Here is a 20101-nt window from a genome sequence, read left to right as displayed (position 1 = left end):
GAATGGGCTGAGATAATCCCCTTCCCAAGCCTGGCAGAAGACAGCTTACTTACTTAGAGCCCTAAATAAGCCCCCAGAGCCTGCTTCCACATCTCTGCTGGTCTCCTCCTTCAGAATGGCAGGACCCAGGTTTTACAGCTGCACCGAAGCAGACAGTGTGCCCACCGAGGCACACTTTCTGGATGGGACACCACCTCTTCCCTTAGACAGGGAAAAGTCAGAGCCACCACCAGGAAGATGCCTGTGAAATGTGGGCCTTTCCCAACACAGACTGTGCCTCCAGGTCTGCCCTCTCATGCAAACAGGTGTGGTCTACATTTTAAGAAAAGGTGACTGTCAGGAGCCCCAAGTCATGTACAGAATTCTTGAGTCATTATGTTGTACACCTGAAACCAACAGAACCCTGTATGCTCATTACCCTTGATTTCCTTTTTAAAAAGGGGGGAAAGGTGACTATTAATAAGTGAATGGCAAAAAAACAAACCAAAAAAACCCCCCAAAAACCAAAAACCAAAACATGATTCCTCAGGCTTTCAGAGAAGGGCTCAGGGAGAGCCCCTCGTTGTGTTCACGGTTCTGTGGTCAACCACAGCAATTCCCAAAGCTACCATTCCAGTCCAGTGGCTGCGCTGGACACTGGGGTCCTAGGAACGCCCCTCCCCCACCCGACTGCTTGAGCCCAGAGCGGCAGGTCCCCCCACACTCACCTCAGGGACAGAATGCAGTGTTGACAGAAGCGGTGCCCACAGCCTGTCTGGTGGGGGTTGTGCAGCACGGAGTGGCAGAAGGCACATTTGTAGCGTTCTTCTAATTGCTCCACAAACCAGTACTCTGTGTTGGGCTCAAAGTCCAAGGAAATGGAGTTGCCGGAATTTTGGCGGATGAAACCACAGGGGACACCTCCTTGCTCCTCAGAGTAAGCCATTCTGCGGGGAGGGGGCAGGCAGGAGAAGAAGAGGAAAACTGAGTGTGTAGACATCAAAACTACTGTTCCCTACTTATTGCACATCACCCCCATGGGCGTTCTGTTGACTTCCTAACAAACAGTAACAACCTCCGGCCACTGGGGGGCTCCCGCACAGGGGAGATGTCTTTGGGGTGCTCAGGCAGGAGGCTGGACCAGACTTCTAACGAGATTTTATGAGACTTCAGACCTTTGCCCATCAGCCTCTTACAGGATGCTAAATTATCCTGTCAGTCTGGCCACACCTTTGGACCCAATATAGCCAGGTCTTAACTACATTCTAACAGACTCTTATTATGTGATTTTCCTCTGCTCAGTTGAGAGAATGGAAACAAAGATTTTGCTAGTATTTTTTCGGAAGAACCTTGTATACCAGTACGTTTCTTGCAATATATATCGCCACCGCCAAGCCACATCATTTCTCATGTGAACTAAACAAGCCCATTAATTGCTTTCCCCTCCCATCCATTCTCCATACTATAGCCAGGTCAACATTTGCAAAATGCAAAATGCAACTGTGATTGAAGGTTACCTCCTCTCATTGTTCAGTGGCTTCCCAGGCTCTTAGGGGAAAGTCCACAATGCTAAGAGAGCTATAAGACTGCATCCTCTCTACCCAGAAGCATCCTGGACCTCTCCTACCCTTGCTTTCTGCACTTGAGCCATACAGGCTTTCTTTTCATTCTTCTAATAAAGCAAATCTTTTCATTCTTCTAATAAAGCAAGCCGTCTCCTGCCACAGGGCCTTTGCATAAGCTATAGGCTCTACCTAGAATGCTTCCCCTGTCCCCTTCCAGTCTTCTTCGCTTCACATTCATGATTCAGATTTCAAGTGTCATAACCTCAGGTAAGCTTTCTCTTCTCCACTCCCCTTCCTCCATCCTCATTGAGCAGCAGAACACCCACTCATGTCTAGGAAGCATGTGTGGCCTCCAGGGAGTGGCTGGGGGATGATGGTAGGTGGGTGGTGGTGGGGCGGTTAATTTTTGAACATGAATATAGTACCTATTCAAAAATAAACAAATGCACAAAAACAGAAACTAAAATCCACTGTTGTATCTATCATAGAACCAGGTTCTAAAATTCAGAGGAACATTTGATTTTAAATTAGACATGCATTTGTGTGAGTATTTGATTTATATCTGTGCTCTTCCATGACACAGAGAACACCCCTGGTATTACTCATGGTCGTGTCTCCAGCCCTCAGCCCCGAGCTGGGTATGGAGAACGAATCAACTGTTTGTGGAATTCATGTGACCGAATGGACTCTGACAAATCCACAATAGGACAGCTCTAACCAGTGTTGCCCACTAACGCGGTGACCCTTTAACTTTTTATAAGGAAGGACTTCCCCGTCTTTGAAATCTGATGAAAAGTCTGGACCTTATTCCCATAAAACAGCATGGACACCTGATCTCTGGACCTCTGCAGACCCTCTGAACCCACCGGTTTCCCCAGTTAACCACAGGCCTGCCTTCCCAGTAGGAATGCTGTTACTTTGGGCCCAGGGCCAGGAGCGGTGCTTTCATAGAGTCCGGCATGTGGCTGAAGGCTGGGAGCCATCGAGGGTGGTCCTTGGGAGTGACATCCTTCCACGTGGTTAGGGAACAGGAAGGCTTGGCCTTCGGGCTTGCTTGCTTTGGCTTGCTGTCGGGATCCCTCAAGAATCTCCTGCAGCTCATGAGGTCAGCTGGGCCTGAGAGCAGCTGCGTGTCGGACAGTGCAGGCGGGAATGGGAGCCATCCAGCCCCGGGCCTGGCTCGAGTCAGCTGCCAGCCCCGCCCAGTGCCAGAGTGGTCTGAGCCTGGGCTGTGGCCTCAAGACTGGAGCAGAGAAAGCAACTGGCCTCTTAGATCAGCAAATAAAGATTTCTCTCTGGAGAAGATCCACAAAAGAGGGGATTTTTTTTTTTTTTTTAATCCTGGGGTTTGAGACCAAAGCCCCACCTTTTCCTCTCTGCATGCTTCCTGCAGAACTTCAAGGGGGGCAGAGAACCAAGATGTGATTGTTCCCCCTTTTAACCTGCTTTACTCTTAGAGTTAACAAGTCTTAACTGTGAAGATGAAGAGGCCCGGGACTGGATTCAGGTGCACAACCCTAATGTCCCAGACTCCCCTTTCTCCGGAGAAATGAAAACACCAATTCCAAACCTTCCTCATCTGCCCGGCGTTCTCTGGTCCCAAGGGAAGACAACAATTCATGTCCCACACCCCTCTAGGATTCTCTCTGAGACCAGGCTCTTGTCTCTGTCACACAGCATCTAAATTTGGACGCTCAGAGATGTGCTCTAACACAACAGTCTTGCTCAGCTCCTAAAACGGGGCAGTAAGACGGACAAGGCTCAGTCCGCTTCCCCCCCGGCCCACTGCATTCTATCCTCTTTCCTAACAGAGGAATTCAATACACTCATCTGTGTGCCCCTCTTTCTCTACAACAGCCGATCTCAAACTTTTTGGTCTCAGGACCCTCCCTCCCACTCTTTAGACTCTTGAAACTGAGGACCCAAAGACCCAGAACAGCCAACACAATACTGAAGGAAGAGAACAAAATTGGAGGATTGACACAGCCCTACTTCAAGACTTCCTACGAAGCAATAGTAATCAAAATAGTGTAGTAGTGGTGAAAGAAGAGACAGACAGATAAATGGAACAGAAGAGAGGACCCCAAAATAGACCCACATAAATATAGACGACTGACCTCTGACAAAGAACCAAAGGCAATACAATGGACAAAGACAGTTTTTTGTTGTTTTGTTTTTTTTTTTTTTTCAGAAATGGTGCCAGAACAACTGGACAAAAAAAAAAAAAAAAAGGTGAATCTAGACGTAGACTTTCCCCCTTTCACAAAAAACTAACTCAAAATGAATCACAGACCTAAATGTAAAATGCAAAGTTATTAAACTCCCAGAAGACAACACGGGAGAACATCTAGATGACCTGGGGTACGGCCATGACTTTTTAGAGACAATATCAAAGGCACAAACCATGAAAGAAAGAATTTGTAAAGTGGACTTCATTAAAATTAAAAATTTCTGCTCTGCCTAAGACACTGTCAAGAGAATGGGAAGACAAGGCACAGACTGGGGGGAAATATTTTCGAGACATATCTGATAAAGGACTGTTATCCAAAATATACTTCACCAGAGAAGACAGGCAGGGGCACGTCAGCATATAAAAAGGTGATCCACATCAAATGTTGTTTTATTCACCTACTAGGACAGCCCAATCCCCACCGCTGATGATTCCAAATATTGGTGAGGATGTGGAGGGACAGGAACCTCACTCACAGCGGGTGGGAATGCAACACTTGGGAAGAGAGCCTGGCAGTTTCTTTCTTTCTTAATTATTTATTTGACAGAGACAGAGAGATCACAAGTAGGTAGAGAGGCAGGCAGAGAGGGGGAAGCAGGCTCCCCGCCGAGGAGAGAGCCCGATGCGGGGCTCGATCCCAGGACCCTGAGACCACAACCTGAGCCGAAGGCAGAGGCTTAACCCACTGAGCCACCCAGGCACCCCTAGCAGTTTTTTACGAAACATGTCTTACCATGCAGGAATCCCTCCTTGGTATCTACCCATGGGACATGGAAACCAATGTCCCCATAAGACCCTGCACATGGATGTTTACAGGAGCTTTTCATAACTGACAAAACTTAGAAGCAAATGAGATGCCCAACAGTAGGTGAATGGATACACTGGTACATCCTGACAACGCAGTATTCCTCAGCGCTACTAAGAAATGAGCTATCAAGCTGTGAAAAGATGTGGAGGAATCTTAAGTATATATTGCTTAGTGAAAGAAGCCAATCTGAAGAGCCTATGTAATGTACACTTCCAACTATAGAACATTCTAGAAAAGGCAAAATAATGGAGGCAGTGAAATGATGGGAGGTTGCCAGGAGTTAGGATGGAGTAGGGGGAGATGAATACGAGCTGCACAGAGGATTTGGGGGCACTGAAAATTTTCAGTACGATATTGCAGCGGTAGAGACATGTCATCATGTATTTGTCCTAAAACAACATCTTATCTGCCTAAAGACAGATCCTGCAAAGGGAATCCAATTACTATAAACCACCTCTCCAGGAGTCGCATCAACAGGGAAGAGCAGCTCATCACAGGAGAAGAAACTAGAAGGTGATACTCAGACAAACTTGGTCATAAGCGATCACACCTCCCCCCAGTCTTCTAAGGGCCCATTTATCTCTCCTAAAAATTATTTGCTGTCCCCCAAGAGGCCTACTTCCCCTCCCCTTTCCCTCTTAGGATGGTATTCAAGCCTGAATTCCAAGCCACCTGAGGGAGCTACTCGTCTTTTCCGTGGGTATCTCCCACGGATACACGAGTTCTATGTGTTGTTAAACTTCCGGTTGTCTTTCTCTTGCTAATCTGTCTGTGATCACAGAGGTCTCAGCTAAGAACTCAGAAGAGTAGAGGCGAAATTGGTTTTCCTCCCCTACCCAATGTAGGTTCATCAGCTGTGACAAATGTACCTCTCTGTTGGGGATCGTTGATGGTGGGGGAGGCTGTGCATGTGTGGGGGTGGGGGGTCTTGGGAAATCTCTGTACTTCCTGCTCAATTGTGCTGTGAATCTAAAGCCACTCGAAAAAATAAAGTCTAAAAAAAAAAAAAAAAAACTGAGGACCTCTGAGTTGTTTATGTGGGTTATAGCTATCGGTATTTACCAATTGGAGATGAACAGTGAGGAGTTTAAGGGTGCCTGGGTGGTGCAGTTGGTTAAACGTCTGACTCTTGGTTTTGGTTTAGGTCATGATCTTACGGTTGTGGGATCGAGTCCCATGTCAGGCTCTGCGCTCAGCCCAGAGTCGACCCGGATTCCCTCTCCCCTTGCTCCTCCCACTCATGCTCGCTCTCGCTTTCTCTCGCTCAAATAAATAAATAAATAAATAAATCTTTTTTAAAAACTGAGGAGTTTAAAAAATACATTTCTTTTTTAATTTACTTGAAGATAATAATGAGCCAACTATATGGTAGCACACATAGCATTTTTATGAAAAACAGCCGTTTTCCAAAAGAAAACAATGAGTGAGAAGAGTGTCACTGTTTTACAGTTTTGCACCTCTGTTTGGGCTTAACAGAAGACAGCCGGGTTCTCATATGTGATACTCCTGCGTTCAGGTGTCACAGTATCACACATCAGGTAGCTTTTGGAAAGCACCACTGTATGCTCAGGAAAAGAGAATAAAAATGGCAAATGATAGCTTAGTAGTAGCATGAAAATAGTCTCGCCCATACACCCCCTGAAAGGGCTTCAGGGAGGCCAATATGTACAATTTGCCAGTTTCTGTGCCTGAACATACCTGAACTAAGAAAGAGCCCATCAGCTGCTCTCCTGGTAAGACATTCTCCAGCACCCCCAGGGCTCGAGAAGCCCACTTTGGGAACCACAGTCCTATCAGTCTGCTGGGCGGGCCGGGGCCTTGTCAGTTTTTGTGCTGATGGCGCCCAGCACGCGCGTGACCTCATGGTCTCCTCACTCCTGCTGCATGGTCTGCGGAGGCCTGGGGACCCCATGCCCCATCCTCCCTCTTCCCACCTTTGTGTCTAGCTCAGCTGGAGGCGGCACACAGGAGTCATCTACGACCCTGTTCATGCTCTCCTCTGTGGTCTTGCCCAGTATTTGTTTGGATGAAATTGAGTTTTTATTTCATTAGGTGTTGTTGTTGTTGTTGTTTTAAGAATTTATTTACTTATTTGACAGAGCGAGATCACAAGTAGGCAGAGAGGTGGGCAGAGAGAGGGAGAGGAGGAAGCAGGCTCCCTGCTTAGCAGAGAGCCTGATGCGGGATCCCAGGACCCCAATATCATGACCTGAGCCGAAGGCAGAGGCTTAACCCACTGAGCCACCCAGGCACCCTAGGTGTTTTTTGTTGTTTTTTTTTTAATAAGCACTTAAGTTCTGCTACATAATATACACTTTTGATGTTTCAGGACAGTGTTCTTATATAGAAATGAACATGATCTCTCCCTGGGCAGGGTCTGTCTCCTCTCTCTGAAGCTTCTTTGGGCCCATGCCCGGCCCCCCAAAATGTAATCGATTCAATGTGCTCATGGACATGGGAGAGTCCCAATAATACGACCATAAAGGCCGCTGTTTCCTTGTCTACAAACATATTTCTCTAATTAATTGAACATTTCCAGCTAGGACACTGTCATTCCTAGGTGGCTATTTAGTGGAAATAAATAAGAGCTCCATTTTATTAAAATCTCTTCCCTTTGGGCATAATAGCTTATGAAACAGGAAGAGTAAAAAGAGTTCTGTTCTTGCAAATAAGAAAAGAAAGTCACGGAAATTACTAGCAGAGCCTGCATATCTCCGTATCTACCAGTGCCCACTGCAGTGAATGGTGCCTTATTCCTGCCATTGATGTCGCCCACAATGTGGTCCTCCTGCTGAAAAGTTATTGACTTATACCTGAAACAAGGGAAAATCACATACAATATGCTCCCCAAGGACTCTCATTGAGTTTCTTATAAACACCATTTTTTTAGCTTCATAAATTGCTGCCACTTTTCGTTGAGAATTTTCTAGGAATTCCAAAGGAAAGCTGTGGATGTCAGGATTTAAGTTCTTTACTCACAAGGTTCTGCTGATTCACTTTTGGGGAACTCACAATGAACAGTCTAACATTCTGAGGCAACAAGAGTTTAGGTTTTAGTTACCGTAAAAAAGACACACATCTAGCAGATTTCAGTCTTCAGTTTAAAAAACAAAGGTACATCCTTGTCTGTCTGTCCGCCCTACTTCCATAGGATCCCAAACATCTTGTTTAGATTAATGAAGGTTTGGAAAACTGCGGAATGTTTTTATAAATCATTTTATACTTTGTGGGGGTTTTGGGGAAAGATTTATTTCTTTGAGAGAGAGCGAGAGTGAGTGCAGGATTGGGGGTGGGAGGTGGGCAGGGGGAGAGAGAGAATCTCAGGCAGACTCCCTGCCCAGCGCGGAGCCTGATCCTACAATCCTGAGATCATGACCTGAGCTGAAAACCAAGAGTTAGAAGCTCAACTGACTGAGCCACCCAGACGCCCCAATTATCTTATACTTTATAAGACATAAGCCCAGGAACTAGGCCTCCAGAGCTTTCAAGATCTGATTCTTGGGAGCTGCTGGTTACTACAGGCGAAATTTCAGAGTGGAAATGTCTCAAGACCAGAGACCTGGGCTCCATCCCTGCTCTGCCGCTCACCAGCTACGCAACCTTGAACATGACACCCCCCACACCTCCCTCATAGATTCAGCATGACAGGTCGTGGACTGGGTCCCAAGAGTGCAAAGATCTGTGATATATTACATCTGCCGTGGAGGGTGTCCAGGGCAAGGAGAGGCAATCAGACACAAGAACGACGCGTTACACTGTCCTGGTGGCAAGGACCACACACAAAAAACCTGTCTGAGCCCAGGTGATGGGTAGCTAGTGCTTTCTGAGTTGTCTGTGTTGATCTCACAGAGAAGAAAACATCTCAGCTGCTCATGAAGAAGGTATCCCTTCTTCTTTCTAGATGAAGGAGATACAAGAATTTCGAAGAGGATATCCTAAAAATTCTGGAGTGGTTAATAATTAACTGTGGCTCAACTGGAATGAAGGGAACACGCCAGCCATTTGCCTATTTGTTCTCAGATCCACTCTCGGCTCTCCGGCCTGGGTCTGCATCATGGAGGTGGGGTGACGTGGACCCCCACAAACTCTGTTTCCTGGGCTCCCTGGCTGCTGGCTAGATTCAGCCAACAAGAAACACTATCGAGGGAGGGAGGATGGGAGAAAGGGAGAAGCCAGAGTATCTCTCTCCCATCCCTTGGTGTTGGGCAGCATCTCCACAGTGCCTGGGTCTCCTCCGTGGCCCCTGGCTCTGTGGACTAGCTCCCACCAGGTCGGCCAGGGGTGGTCCTCAGCACCTAAGCTCTAGAGGGTACGGGCAGCCTCCCGCCAGGTCTCATCTCTGAATTACCTCACCCTGAATCTTCTGTTCGGCTTCCTAGCTTTGCCATCACCTGCGTAAGCTGATTCCTGTATAACTGAATTCCTGTCAGAAACCACTAAAACGGTCTCTGTGAGATATAAGTGTGGAGAGAGAGGGGAGGAGCATCATGTGAAGAGCCCGAATGCATGCCATAGCCACGAATTCCAAGTTTTACCTCATGGTTTCAATGATTTAGGGATGCTAAACATATAGGACAGGCCCACGCATGGAGTTTAGGGAAGACGCTAACACAACAGACTGAAGGAGGATGACAACGGCCTGACCTAAGGTAGGGGCAAAGAGAAGCCATGTTTGTGAGGCATCTCTGAGGTAAAATCCAGGGATTTAGAAAGGGGTTCAGTGGAAGGGCTTAAGGAGAGGACAGTGGAGGATGGATCCCAGATTCGTTTGGAAGAATGGGTAGTTGATGGCACCAGTGGGAGAGGATGAAGGAGAGAAAGAAAGAAGCAAGAATGCAGTAGGGGACATATGGAAGTTGGGGTCCCCTGGGGACAGTCTTAAGGGAATGGAGGTGAGTCAGACGAGCTGACATCTAACATCTCTTCCCGAAAAAATGACAGGATTTCTAGGAAATGGCCACATTTCCTTTGCGGCACCAATAATTGTTTTAAAATTACCCAAGGCATCAAAAAAAATTTTTTTTTAATTTTGCAAAAATTTAAGTTGTCACTTTAGTGATGGCATTTGACATAAGAGGTTTATTAGATCTATGTCAGGAAAATAAGATCTGGAGACAGAAGACATCCCGGAGAGAGAGCAATGGGAAAATCCCTTGAGGCAGTACTGAAGTCTGTCCTTCCCGTTCAGACCTATGGCTACAGCACAGCCCTTCTTTACTTCCTGCTTGGGATTTAACTGGTGCTGCTTCCCCCAAAGCAACCACCATTCAGTCCTGTGTGACCTTCCACCCCTTATTAGGTCCAAGATTCCTCCTGCTAATGACTTCTAGGGTCCAGGGGCTGCTGATGAGTGTACAGAGGTGCCTGGGAAGGGTTTGAGAGGCTTCTAGTCTTCCCCCACGACTTCTTCGTAAGGGAGGGTCCTGGGAGCTGCAGAGTGGAGAGAGGCTGCTTTCTCTGACAGGTGGGACCGACAGGGCTGGGGGACAAGGAGGGGACACGGAGTCTGGCCAGGAGCGCCAGGATGGCCCTTGAGCCATAGGCAACAGAGCGACAACCCTACACTGGCCAATGAAAGCCACCAATCCAGGATGGGCAGCTAGAAGCCAAGCTCCTCCTTTCTCAGCCCTGTTCAGGCCTCACCAGAAGCATAAGGAACCGACTGCAACAGGGCACAGGTGCCAATAGGCTCTTCCCCAGACTTGGCCGAGAACCAACCAAGGTTCCTGGGCTGAAATTCAAGGAGGAGAGATGGGGTTAGTGATGAGGAAAAGTGAAAATGTCAAATCCCTGATGCAGTGACCCAAGGAGACTCTGGCATCTGTGCCCATCTGGGAGTACAGGCAGTTCCTGCTCTCAGGCACCTGGCCCTTGAATTCTGAGATTCTGCTCTTCTAGGAAGAACAGTTACTACCGGGAAAGTGGAAAAAAAAAAAAGAAGAAGAAGAAGGAGGAGGAGGAGGAGGAGGGGAAGACGACACTTTATTTAGTATGTTATCCGCAAGGCATGAGGGAGAAGTGAGATGCACTTAAACGTGGTTACCAAAGCCTCGGTCCTCAACGGCGTAGGAAGATCTTTCCTCGGAAGACGAAACCCGTCAAAACAACTGCTAGGCCTCTGCTCCAACCCTCGACCTTCTCTTCTTGTCTACCGTTTCCCTAGCTTTCAGCACCACGATGATACGACTACTGTGTGAACTCTGGGAGAAACTGGTTTTATTTTCATTAACCTTTAGCCATGTAGGTCAGACAAAGAGGAAGGGCCTTGGAGAAATGCAGAAGTAATGAGGCCATTTTCCATCAGGCGGAATGTGGGACGGAGACCATACAGAGACCAGGTCATTCCATGACAGCCAGACAATATGTGACGACAGCCTACGAATGACCCACAGCCTATCCACTGGTTGGCTGGCTTTAGTGTTGCAGAGGCAGAGGTAAGGGTGTATTTTCTTTTCCTTACACTTTCCCAGGAGAGGGTTTTCTTGGATACAGGATGAATGATGTGGGTAAGATTTTAATTCCTTTGAAGAGAAGTGTGATTTCTCTCCAAACTGTCAGGACACTTCTGTTTTTCCATTTTCCTGGGAGTGCAGCAAAGCACTGCTGGTGAAGAGAGGAGGGTTCTAGGGCTGACAGGCATCCCTGCGCCCCTCCTGGGGTGCCCACCCCTATGTGCCCTTAACATCAATCTCCCCTACGCGGAAGCCTCGGAGCCCATCTCAAGTCCACTTGGCTCTGCTGGAGCAGACCTTTTAGCTTGGCTCTCAGAACTTAAGACCAAGAGGGGGAAAAAAAAAAAAAAAAAGAGTGAGAGAGAAAACACTACTGATCTTCCCAGACAAAAGCTTCCTCTTTGGGAAGTTTCGACTCTAGTCTCTCAGCCGCCAGCCTCAGGTCCGACCTCTTCCCAGTCCTCCCTGCTGTCCGGGCTCAGCTCCTTGTGACGGTCTCCAGACCGTCAGAGCCAGCCCCATGCCTGGCCCAGAGCGCTCAGTCGGTGTTCACTAAATAGGGGAATTCTAGGATTAATGTGAGACCTCCCTTTGGAAGGAGGGCCAGGAAGACAACCGAGGGCAAATCTGAACGAGGCAGACAGACAGACGGCGAGGGGCAAAATGAAAAGATGCAAATGGAGGAAAAAAAAAAAAAAAGATGTGACTGGAAGGAAGCGTTGGAATTGGATAAGGGTCAGGCTTACACTCAGCGAACCTGTCTAGGCTCAGAGTCCGCCGATTTACGTGCAGGGTCTCGTTTTAATCCTGACAGCAACCAGATGACGGATACATCATTAGCGTCCCCAGGTTGCTAAATGAGGAAACTTGGAGATTTCCCATGTCCAGTAGCAGTGAAGGCCCTTAGGGAATAAAGAGGTGCTGGGGTTCCTCTCTGTTTCTTCAAAGTCTGCCAAGAGGCAGTGTGGGATGCTGGCCACTGGCGTGGGCTCTGCAGTCAACCTGCCTGGGCACAAATCCCCATTCCATCCCTGAACAGCGGCATGATCTCAGACAAGTTACTCAGTCTCTATGCATCTCAGTTTCTTCATCTAGAAAATAATGATAATGATAATAGTAGTTACCTTAGAGAATCTTTGAAGAACAAATAAGTTAATACTGCACATCAAGGGGCGCCTGGGTGGCTCAGTGGGTTGAAGCCTCTGCCTTCGGCTCAGGTCATGATCCCAGGGTCCTAGGATCGAGCCCTGCGTCGGGCTCTCTGCTCAGCGGAGAGCCTGCTTCCTCCTCTCTCTCTGCCTGCCTCTCTGCCTACTTGTGATCTCTGTCTGACAGGTAGGTAAATAAAATCTTTAAAAAAAAAAAATACTGCACATCAAGGGTCAGCCGGCCCACCACTTGTTTTTGTCAATAAAGTTTTATTGGAACACAGCTATGTTAATTTCTTTACCTGTCATCTAGGGTTGGTTTTGTTGTTGTTGTTGCTGTTGTTTTTCCTACCACAGCTGAGATGAGCAGCTGTGCCATAGACCATACGGCCCAAAGCCTAAAGTATTTACTTTCTGGTTCTTTACAGAAAAAGTTTGCTGACTCCGGTATGCATGAAGAGCTTATAATGGTGGTACACAGGAATGAGGAGGAGGAGGAGGATGACGACTTAGCATTTGCCTCAGAGCCCGTCTACCAAGGTCCCCCCACTCTGGTGACACCCTGACTGTCTGACCGGTGGGGCACTGTATCAGGCTCTGGGGAACAGGGAAGAACAGAAGAGAGGGTCCAAGTCTGCTCCGGTGGGGCTTACAACAGAGGAGACAAGGGAGTAACCACAAAGGAGGTAGTTAACAAACTGTGGTAAGTCCTCTGAAGGAGATCAACAGGATGTTGAGATAAAGAAACAGAAGCAGCCCCTGCAGACAGGAAGGCCTTCTGGAGGAGGCGACACATGAACAGTCAGGGGAGGATGAGAAGGAGCGAGCGTGAGGACCCGCGGAGCAGACCCCGCAGGCGGAGGGACGGACAGCAAGGGGAAGGACTGCTTCTGGGAAAGGCCTTGCCATGTTTGGGAAACACAGAGGAGGCCCGCGTGGCCTAATGTCAGGGACAAGAGGAAGAGCAGGCGATGGGGCAGAGGCCAGATCACATGGGCCGGGCTGCCTGCAGGAAGGAATCCGGGTTCATTCTAAGAACAAAGCCACGGGAAACAGCAGGAGTATTTTAAGGAACTAATGGCAGTGTGTGCTCTGGAGCCTAAGAAGACCAGGGCAGGTGCCGCATGGAGAAGGGCCTGGGAGGGCCGGGGGCAGGGGGAGCGCGGTGGGGAGGCTGATGGAGTGCAGACGCTGCCGCGGTGGGGCAGAGAGCACAGACCTGGACGCTGGTGGTGGCGGGGAAATGGAGCTGTCCAGTGACCGTATGCGGGGCTGGGAGGACCGGGAGGCCGACTCCAGGACTGGGCCTCACCCCCGGGGGGGAGGTGGTGCCTGCTGAGATGGGGAAGAATGAAGGCAGAGGCAGGGAGGTCAGGCGTCATCTGGGAGCACGGGGAGAGAGCCACCGCTTTGCCTGAAGACACCCCTTCCCTTCGGAGACGATGACCTCAGGCCCCACCCCACCCCAGGGCGACTTGCCTAAATAGATCCCCTTCTTTCCTCCAGTCTTTTCACGCTCGTGAGTGTTCCCTCGCTCACCGCTCTGCGGCACGTGCCCTCGCTTTCTCTGCGTCCCCGTGTTCCTCCCCCGGCCCCTGTGACAGTGACCAGCAGCAGTTCTGATGGCAGAGCTGAGTCCCGAGAGCCCACCCACGGTCCCCTCCCGTACAGCCGGCACCCCGTGAAGGCTCGAGTCACATCACACCCTGTGGGTGGGCCCAGCTCCTCACTCACGGGGACGCACTGTCACTCACGTGCAGAAGCCGCACCTCCCCTGCACGGGTGCAGCACCCCCCACCCCATCGGGACCCTTGACTCAGCGACTGCTCTTCCTCCACCCGGAGCTGCCTTTCTCATGTCTCTAGCCCCTCCTCCACACGTTCTACTCCTCACTTCACCCAATGCGTTATTCTGAATTCACAGTTCCACAGGACTATCTCCCACTAAAGGTTTATTCATTCAATCACTTTTTGTCAATCATTCCTTTGCTGAGGACCTACTGTACGCAGACACTGACGGGGAAGGCAGCATGGAGAGCCCAGATTCCTCACGCCCCCACCCGCACCCCACCCTAGCGGGGGCAGGAGGCTTCAGCCCAGCAGCACCTGCTCCCGCCACCCCCCCCCACACACACACCCTTCCATTGCCGGCTCCAGAGCAGGGCCTGCAGTCCTGGGTCCCTCCTAGGCTTCCCCTGCAGCCTGGCCTGTTCTCCCAGGTCTCTGAACCCTGCCCTTGAACAAGCCAGGGGGCCCTGAATCATCTGGGTGATGGGTGGGCGTTGTGGGGGGGGCTGCCCAAGGGCTTGGGAAATGCATATTATATTAGTTCGATGACCTAAACTGTAATCACACAATCAGACTCACCAATGAGACTGTCCTAAATTGCACCCTGCTGCCCTTTATGTGGCATTAAGTACTTCCTCCTTGAAACCCCCTGATCTGTTGGTCCTGGGGACACTGTGCTGTGTGGCCTTCTCCCACCCCTGGCCACACTACTGCAGGGCTCCCTGTGGGACTCCCCTGAGGTTGGGTCAGCCTCTGTCCCCCATCCTCGCCAAATTCCCACCTCTCCTCATGGGAAAGGCCACCTCGTCCCAACCGGACTTCTTCCCAAATGTGGGTGGGGATCCCTACTTCACCATGGCCTGGGGCATCAGCTGAGCCTTAGGATTTTCTCGGCCTCTCCCTTCCTGACCATCCTATCCCCTCACATGCATGGGGAGACGGAGATTCCAGGGGCCCGGCAAGCAGAGCCACGTGGCAGTTTGGAGACAGAGTCAACAGACAATGGCTGAGACGCTGAGATCCGGCTTGGAATTCAGAAGCCTCTGCCCGGCCCCATCATTCACGGGCTACGCATGCTCTGGGGAAAGGGGAGAGACCCAAGAGCTCCCTAGACAGGGTACCCAACAGACGTGCCAAGGTGGATTCAGAAGGCTTGGCTTGACCTTTTGGCGACTTTTAGCTACCAAAGGCCAACATCACTCTAGCCATGCCTCATCTCTCATACCAGCTCATGCATAGGTTCCTCTGGGCCAGGTCACGTCTCCAAAGCAGACCACAGACGTGTGAACACTACCGGCTGCCTCAGAGCCCCGAGAGGCTGGGGCTGGGGCAGGAGTCGATGTTCTGCAAGGGGCAGACGGAGCTACCCTCTTCCAACCAGTGGGAGACCAGCTCCCACCCAGGCCCAGGGAGAAAGCAGATGGGACCACAGGTGGCCCTCTCATGCCGGCTCTGTACTGTGGCCATATAACCTAGAAGCTTCCTGAGGTCTACTACTCCAGGTGTAGCCCAGATGCCCAGCCCACACAAGGGCAGGCGTCCTTGAGTCCTGCTCATGGAACCTTCTAGCCCCTCACACAACCCTGGACATTGGGTTCTTGGGATCAAGACAGCAAAAGAGGGAGAGATGGAAGCAAGCCCATGGGGGATGGGGAGGGGCAAGAGAGAAAGAGAAAGAATTGGAAAGAATGGCTTCTTCCCAGTCAGTTGTACAAGGGCTTAAGAGATCAGCAAGCTAATGTGTCACAGCTTTGGAAACACAGTGACACTCATCAAACCAAATCTCAAGCAGAAACATCAGTAATTTGGGTGCCTGTGGTTCAGTCAGTTAAGCGTCTGCCTTCAGCTCAGGGCATGATCCCAGGGTCCTGGGATGGAGCCCCGCATCGGGCTCCCTGCTTGGCCAGGAGCCTGCGTCTCCCCTTCCTCTGCGCCCCCGCACTCCTGTTTGCAATCTCTCTTTCTGTGTGTCAAATAAAGAAATAAAATCTTTTTTAAAAAGAATAAAACATCAGTAAATTAAAAAGCGTACCAAGGAATTATTTTGGTGGGAACCAGGTCTATTTGGGTTTTCCTACGATCTATACCTCTCTGGCAACTTTTTTGGATAATCTTGGAGGTTCCACGGTTTGAATTTTCAAGATAATAACACTAACACTACCAATCACACACACTAGTACTTAGCAGTTTGTAGGTTCACACACAGCATCACACCCAGTCCTTGCACTAACCCTGTGGCAACGTTACCAGCGTCACCGTGCTGATGGAGTCTGTACCTGGGGCCCACGCCGTGAAGCCACTTGCGCACACCGCATAGCTAGCATGTGGCGGAGCAGGATGTCAGTCCAGGCTCCCGGACTCCGAGTCCAGTGCTCTCGGCTCTGTGTCATGGTCAGAGGGAAATTCACCCCATTCCACCCGACACGGAGAGAGATCTGGGTGAGAGGCAGCACAGCCTAGAGACCAGCTCTGGAATCAGACCGTAGGGTTCAGTTCCTTCTGCCACCCACTTACCTGGGTCCTCTCTTCCTCATCTGGCAAATGGGACAATCATAGTACCTAAAGCTTGGAGTTGGGATTAAATGTGTTGAATCACGTAAATTACTAGCACACAGTGCCCCAGACATAAAGGAGCTACTTAATATCCACACGTGTCCATCCTTCACGCCCGGTCAGCATTTATACAGCGCCTGCTGTGTGCAGAGGCCCCTGCCTCACTCTACAGTGGGGGAGGGACCCCAAGTGACCAGATAGTTCCGGTCTCCCAGACACGTCAGTCCCAGTGGGGACCATACCAAGTCCAACAAGCATTTGCCTGAAGAGTGTGAGTGAAGAGTGGAACAGGCTAGAGATGCCGGCCTGGGCGCCTTCCCCCAGAGAAACAGACCTGTTTGGGGAGCCTACTTGTTGCAATACTTTGGCCTGGCCTATAATGTACTTCAGAATGGGATCTCTCAGTAGCAGCTAGAAGTCAGCTTACGAAACAAGTTTCTGGGTACAGTCTACAGCAGGTCGTCATGTGAGACGCACGGAGCTGGACCGCTGGGCCAGCCTCTAGACCATTCCCCTCCCCCCCACTGGCTGCTCTTCATTTCCCCACGGCTCCGAGGACCCAGGCTGGTGCTCTTCTCTCCACATTCCTTCTCCAGCTGAGCTCATCTTAGCTCCCGCCTTGGATGGCATCTGAGGCTGACAGCGCCCCGCTTTCTGTCTGCAATCTGGACCTCTCCTTATCCCAGCCGCCTGGCCCACACCTCCTTGTTTACTCACCAGACCCCTCAGTAGTAACACAACCAAGCACCCCCCCCACCTGCTCCTCCCCAGCCTTCCTCCACCCCAGGGAAAGGGCGCCACCCATCACCCTACTGCTTGGACCCAAACTTTGGGATCACCCTTGACTCTTCCTACCCTGCCCCCCACAACAGAGCTCTTCTTCCTCCCGGCTCTTCTCCTAAACATCTCAAACGGCTGTTCCCTACTTTTGGCACAACTCCTCTGCTCCAAGCCGACCTCATCTCCCCACCGGAAGCAGCACGGGTCTCTCAGCTGGCCTCCTGCCTCTGCCCTTCCCTGTGGAGCCCAGTCACACACCAGCAGCCAAGCCATCTGTTGAAATACAGAAGTCAGATGTGCCACCCCTCTGCTCTCAGGGGTAAAGCTAGTGGTCTTCGAGGCCTGCACGATCGGGCCTGTCCTCATTTTCCAGCGCTCTCCTCCTGTCCACACTTTCTAGCCACGCTGGCCGTGCTTCTTCTTGACTGCTGCGAGAGCCCTGACTTGCTGTCTGTCCCCTTGAGGCTGGAATGGCTTGTCCCCACACTTCAGCTATCTGCTCAAATGCTGCCTCACAAGGGAGGCCTTCGCAGAGCGCCCCACCTGGAAACACCACCTCCCTGACTACACACCCCCTTCCCCTGAGGGATTTTTCTCCAAAGCGTTCACCACCATCAGGCGTGGTATGGGTTCACTTCTTTACCGCCGAGCCTCCCCGGCCGGAACACACACCCCGCCGGGGACAGAGGGGCTTCTTTGGTTTGCTGAGGCCCCGACACTTGGAACGGTGCAGTGACAGGTACACCACAGACACGAACGGAAAGACTGAATGGCTGCCTTACGGAAAGCTTCATGGCCCACCCACCCTGCTTTCTGGTGCCTGAACCATCTCATCTCAACTCTAAGTCCTGACGTCCCACCAGTTCCAGATAGACATGGCCACGCTGGCTGGTGCTGGCTGACTTGGGGAGGGGGAGTCAGGGTCAGGAGGGGAGGGTTCCGCCAGATGGGGCTGGAAAAGCCGAGTTTGAGCCTCACTCCTCACCCCTAGTAATAGGAGCTAGCCCCTGGGGAGGTGGCACGGGGGCAAGGTGGGGAAGATGCCAGAAAGGATTTTTAAAGGTAGACAGGCCGGGGACGCCTGGGTGGCTCAGTTGGTTGGACGACTGCCTTCGGCTCAGGTCATGATCCTGGAGTCCCGGGATCGAGTCCCGCATCGGGCTCCCAGCTCCATGGGGAGTCTGCTTCTCTCTCTGACCTTCTCCTTGTTCATGCTCTCTCTCACTGTCTCTCTCTCAAGTAAATAAATAAAATCTTTAAAAAAAAAAAAAAAGAGGTAGACAGGCCGACCTTTCCATCAATAAACACGTATGGGGCCCTCATTCAAGAACCTCACGAGGTGCTAGAGAGCCGACATCATATCTGCCAGGGTCTTTTTCGGGAAGCTTCACCATGCTGACAGGTAACAGAGTTTGAGGCCAGTTCTTCCTTTTCAGCTCATTCTCCTCTTTTCAGTATCTATTTCAAACCTTTCTCTTCTCCACAAACCTTGACCACGCCCCCCACCGCCCACCCCTCCCCCAGCAACCCAGAAACTTCACTTCCTACTGCACAGAAAAAAAACAGAAGTCTTCCGACCAGAACGACCTCCACTTCCTGCCACCAGACCTGCACGTCTCCCTGCATGGGGAAATGAGGGGTGCCCTGCTCTGCCCTCCCCCTCCCAGGGTGTATTAGAGGCAACCTCTGAATTAGGCCAACCTCTCCACCTGTCCTGAACTCCTGCCTTCTCGGGGGGACTAGACTTGACATCCACTGTCTCCCACCCTGCCTTCTCCATCGCCAACCTCTCCCTGTCAGCTGGCTCCTTCCATCAGCTCTCACACAGGTCTCTCCAGAGATCAAAGCAACACTAAAAACCCTCTCTCTCATATTTCTCGAAAGTTCGAGCTCTCTCCTTCCTCTCAAGGCCAAACTTCTTCGTTCACCATCACCCACACCCAGTGGAGGGACGTCTCCACTGGCCTCGCTTCTCTCCAATCCTCAGCCCACCCCAGCCCGGCTCACATCCTCACCAAGCCACCCAGAGCAGTGACAGCCAATGGTCCATTTTCAGTCTTCATCTGACCTGGCTTCTCAGCAACATCTGACATTGTTACGCCCCAAACCCTCTCCCAACACATACTCTCCCTTTAGCTTCCCTGAAACCACACCGTCCAGCACCAGAGATAACGTATGAACTAACAGCTCCCAACCGTCTCTCTCTTGTCACCCTGGACCTCCTCTGCTGTCTAGACTCACGTCCAGGCTGCCTACCCTGTGCCTCCTTCCACCCATCTTGCAGGCGCTCCGAAACCAACGCCTTCCCTCCCCTGACTTGCTCTCTCTCCAGAGCTGCCTCGTTGTGAAGACCCCCTCTCCATTTTCCTGCTGTCGCCAGACGACTGGCATCACCCGGTCAATGCCTTCCCCCTTCCCCACCCCGGCCCCCATCCTGTCAATCACGGACGCCCCCTGAGGGTACCTGACAGGTACGTGGGTACATGCCACCTCCTTCTCTCCACCCCACCCTGCGCGACCAACACCCTGATTCAAGCCGGCGCCCCCACTGACTGGGCCCACCACACAGCCTCCTACAACTGGTCTGCCTCACCCACGCGCTCCTCCAGAGCATTCTTCACACCGAGCCTAACTGAGCTTCTAAGAACACCAAGTGCATGACTTGCACAATCTTTTCAGCGCCTCCCAATCCTCTGCATGTCCCCAAGCCCTGACACATGCGGCAGCGGTCCTGCCCACACCCCCAGTGTCCCCTGAGAGCCCCTTCCTGCCCACCCCTCACTCTTCACCCTCCCTGGC

General features: G+C 51.0%; 1 protein-coding gene and 1 long non-coding RNA gene across 13 annotated transcripts in view; one reads left to right on the top strand and one right to left on the bottom strand.

The window, feature by feature from the left end:
- The window catches only part of TRAF5 (TNF receptor associated factor 5), a 45778-nt gene that overhangs the window by 18263 nt on the left and 7414 nt on the right, over positions 1-20101 (bottom strand). For 8 of the 12 annotated variants that reach the window (XM_082702441.1, XM_082702452.1, XM_082702447.1 and 5 more), the window contains one exon: positions 708-926. In XM_082702441.1, the coding sequence (XP_082558567.1) occupies positions 708-925 (218 nt within the window). In that variant the 5' untranslated portion in view covers position 926. Of the gene's footprint in view, positions 1-707; positions 927-1733; positions 4390-12158; positions 12363-13936; positions 16760-20101 lie in introns of those variants that run through there. The other 4 variants (XM_082702449.1, XM_082702451.1, XM_082702444.1 and 1 more) reach the window with 4 other exon arrangements.
- On the top strand, positions 10253-15366 carry LOC309849649. Its single transcript, XR_014303807.1, has 2 exons — positions 10253-11016; positions 12611-15366. It is a non-coding gene; the product is annotated as an uncharacterized lncRNA (long non-coding RNA).

The sequence above is a fragment of the Mustela nivalis genome (genome assembly GCF_964662115.1).
Source record: "Mustela nivalis genome assembly, chromosome: 16".
NCBI lineage: Eukaryota > Metazoa > Chordata > Mammalia > Carnivora > Mustelidae > Mustela > Mustela nivalis.
This window is presented reverse-complemented; position numbering and strand designations above follow the sequence as displayed.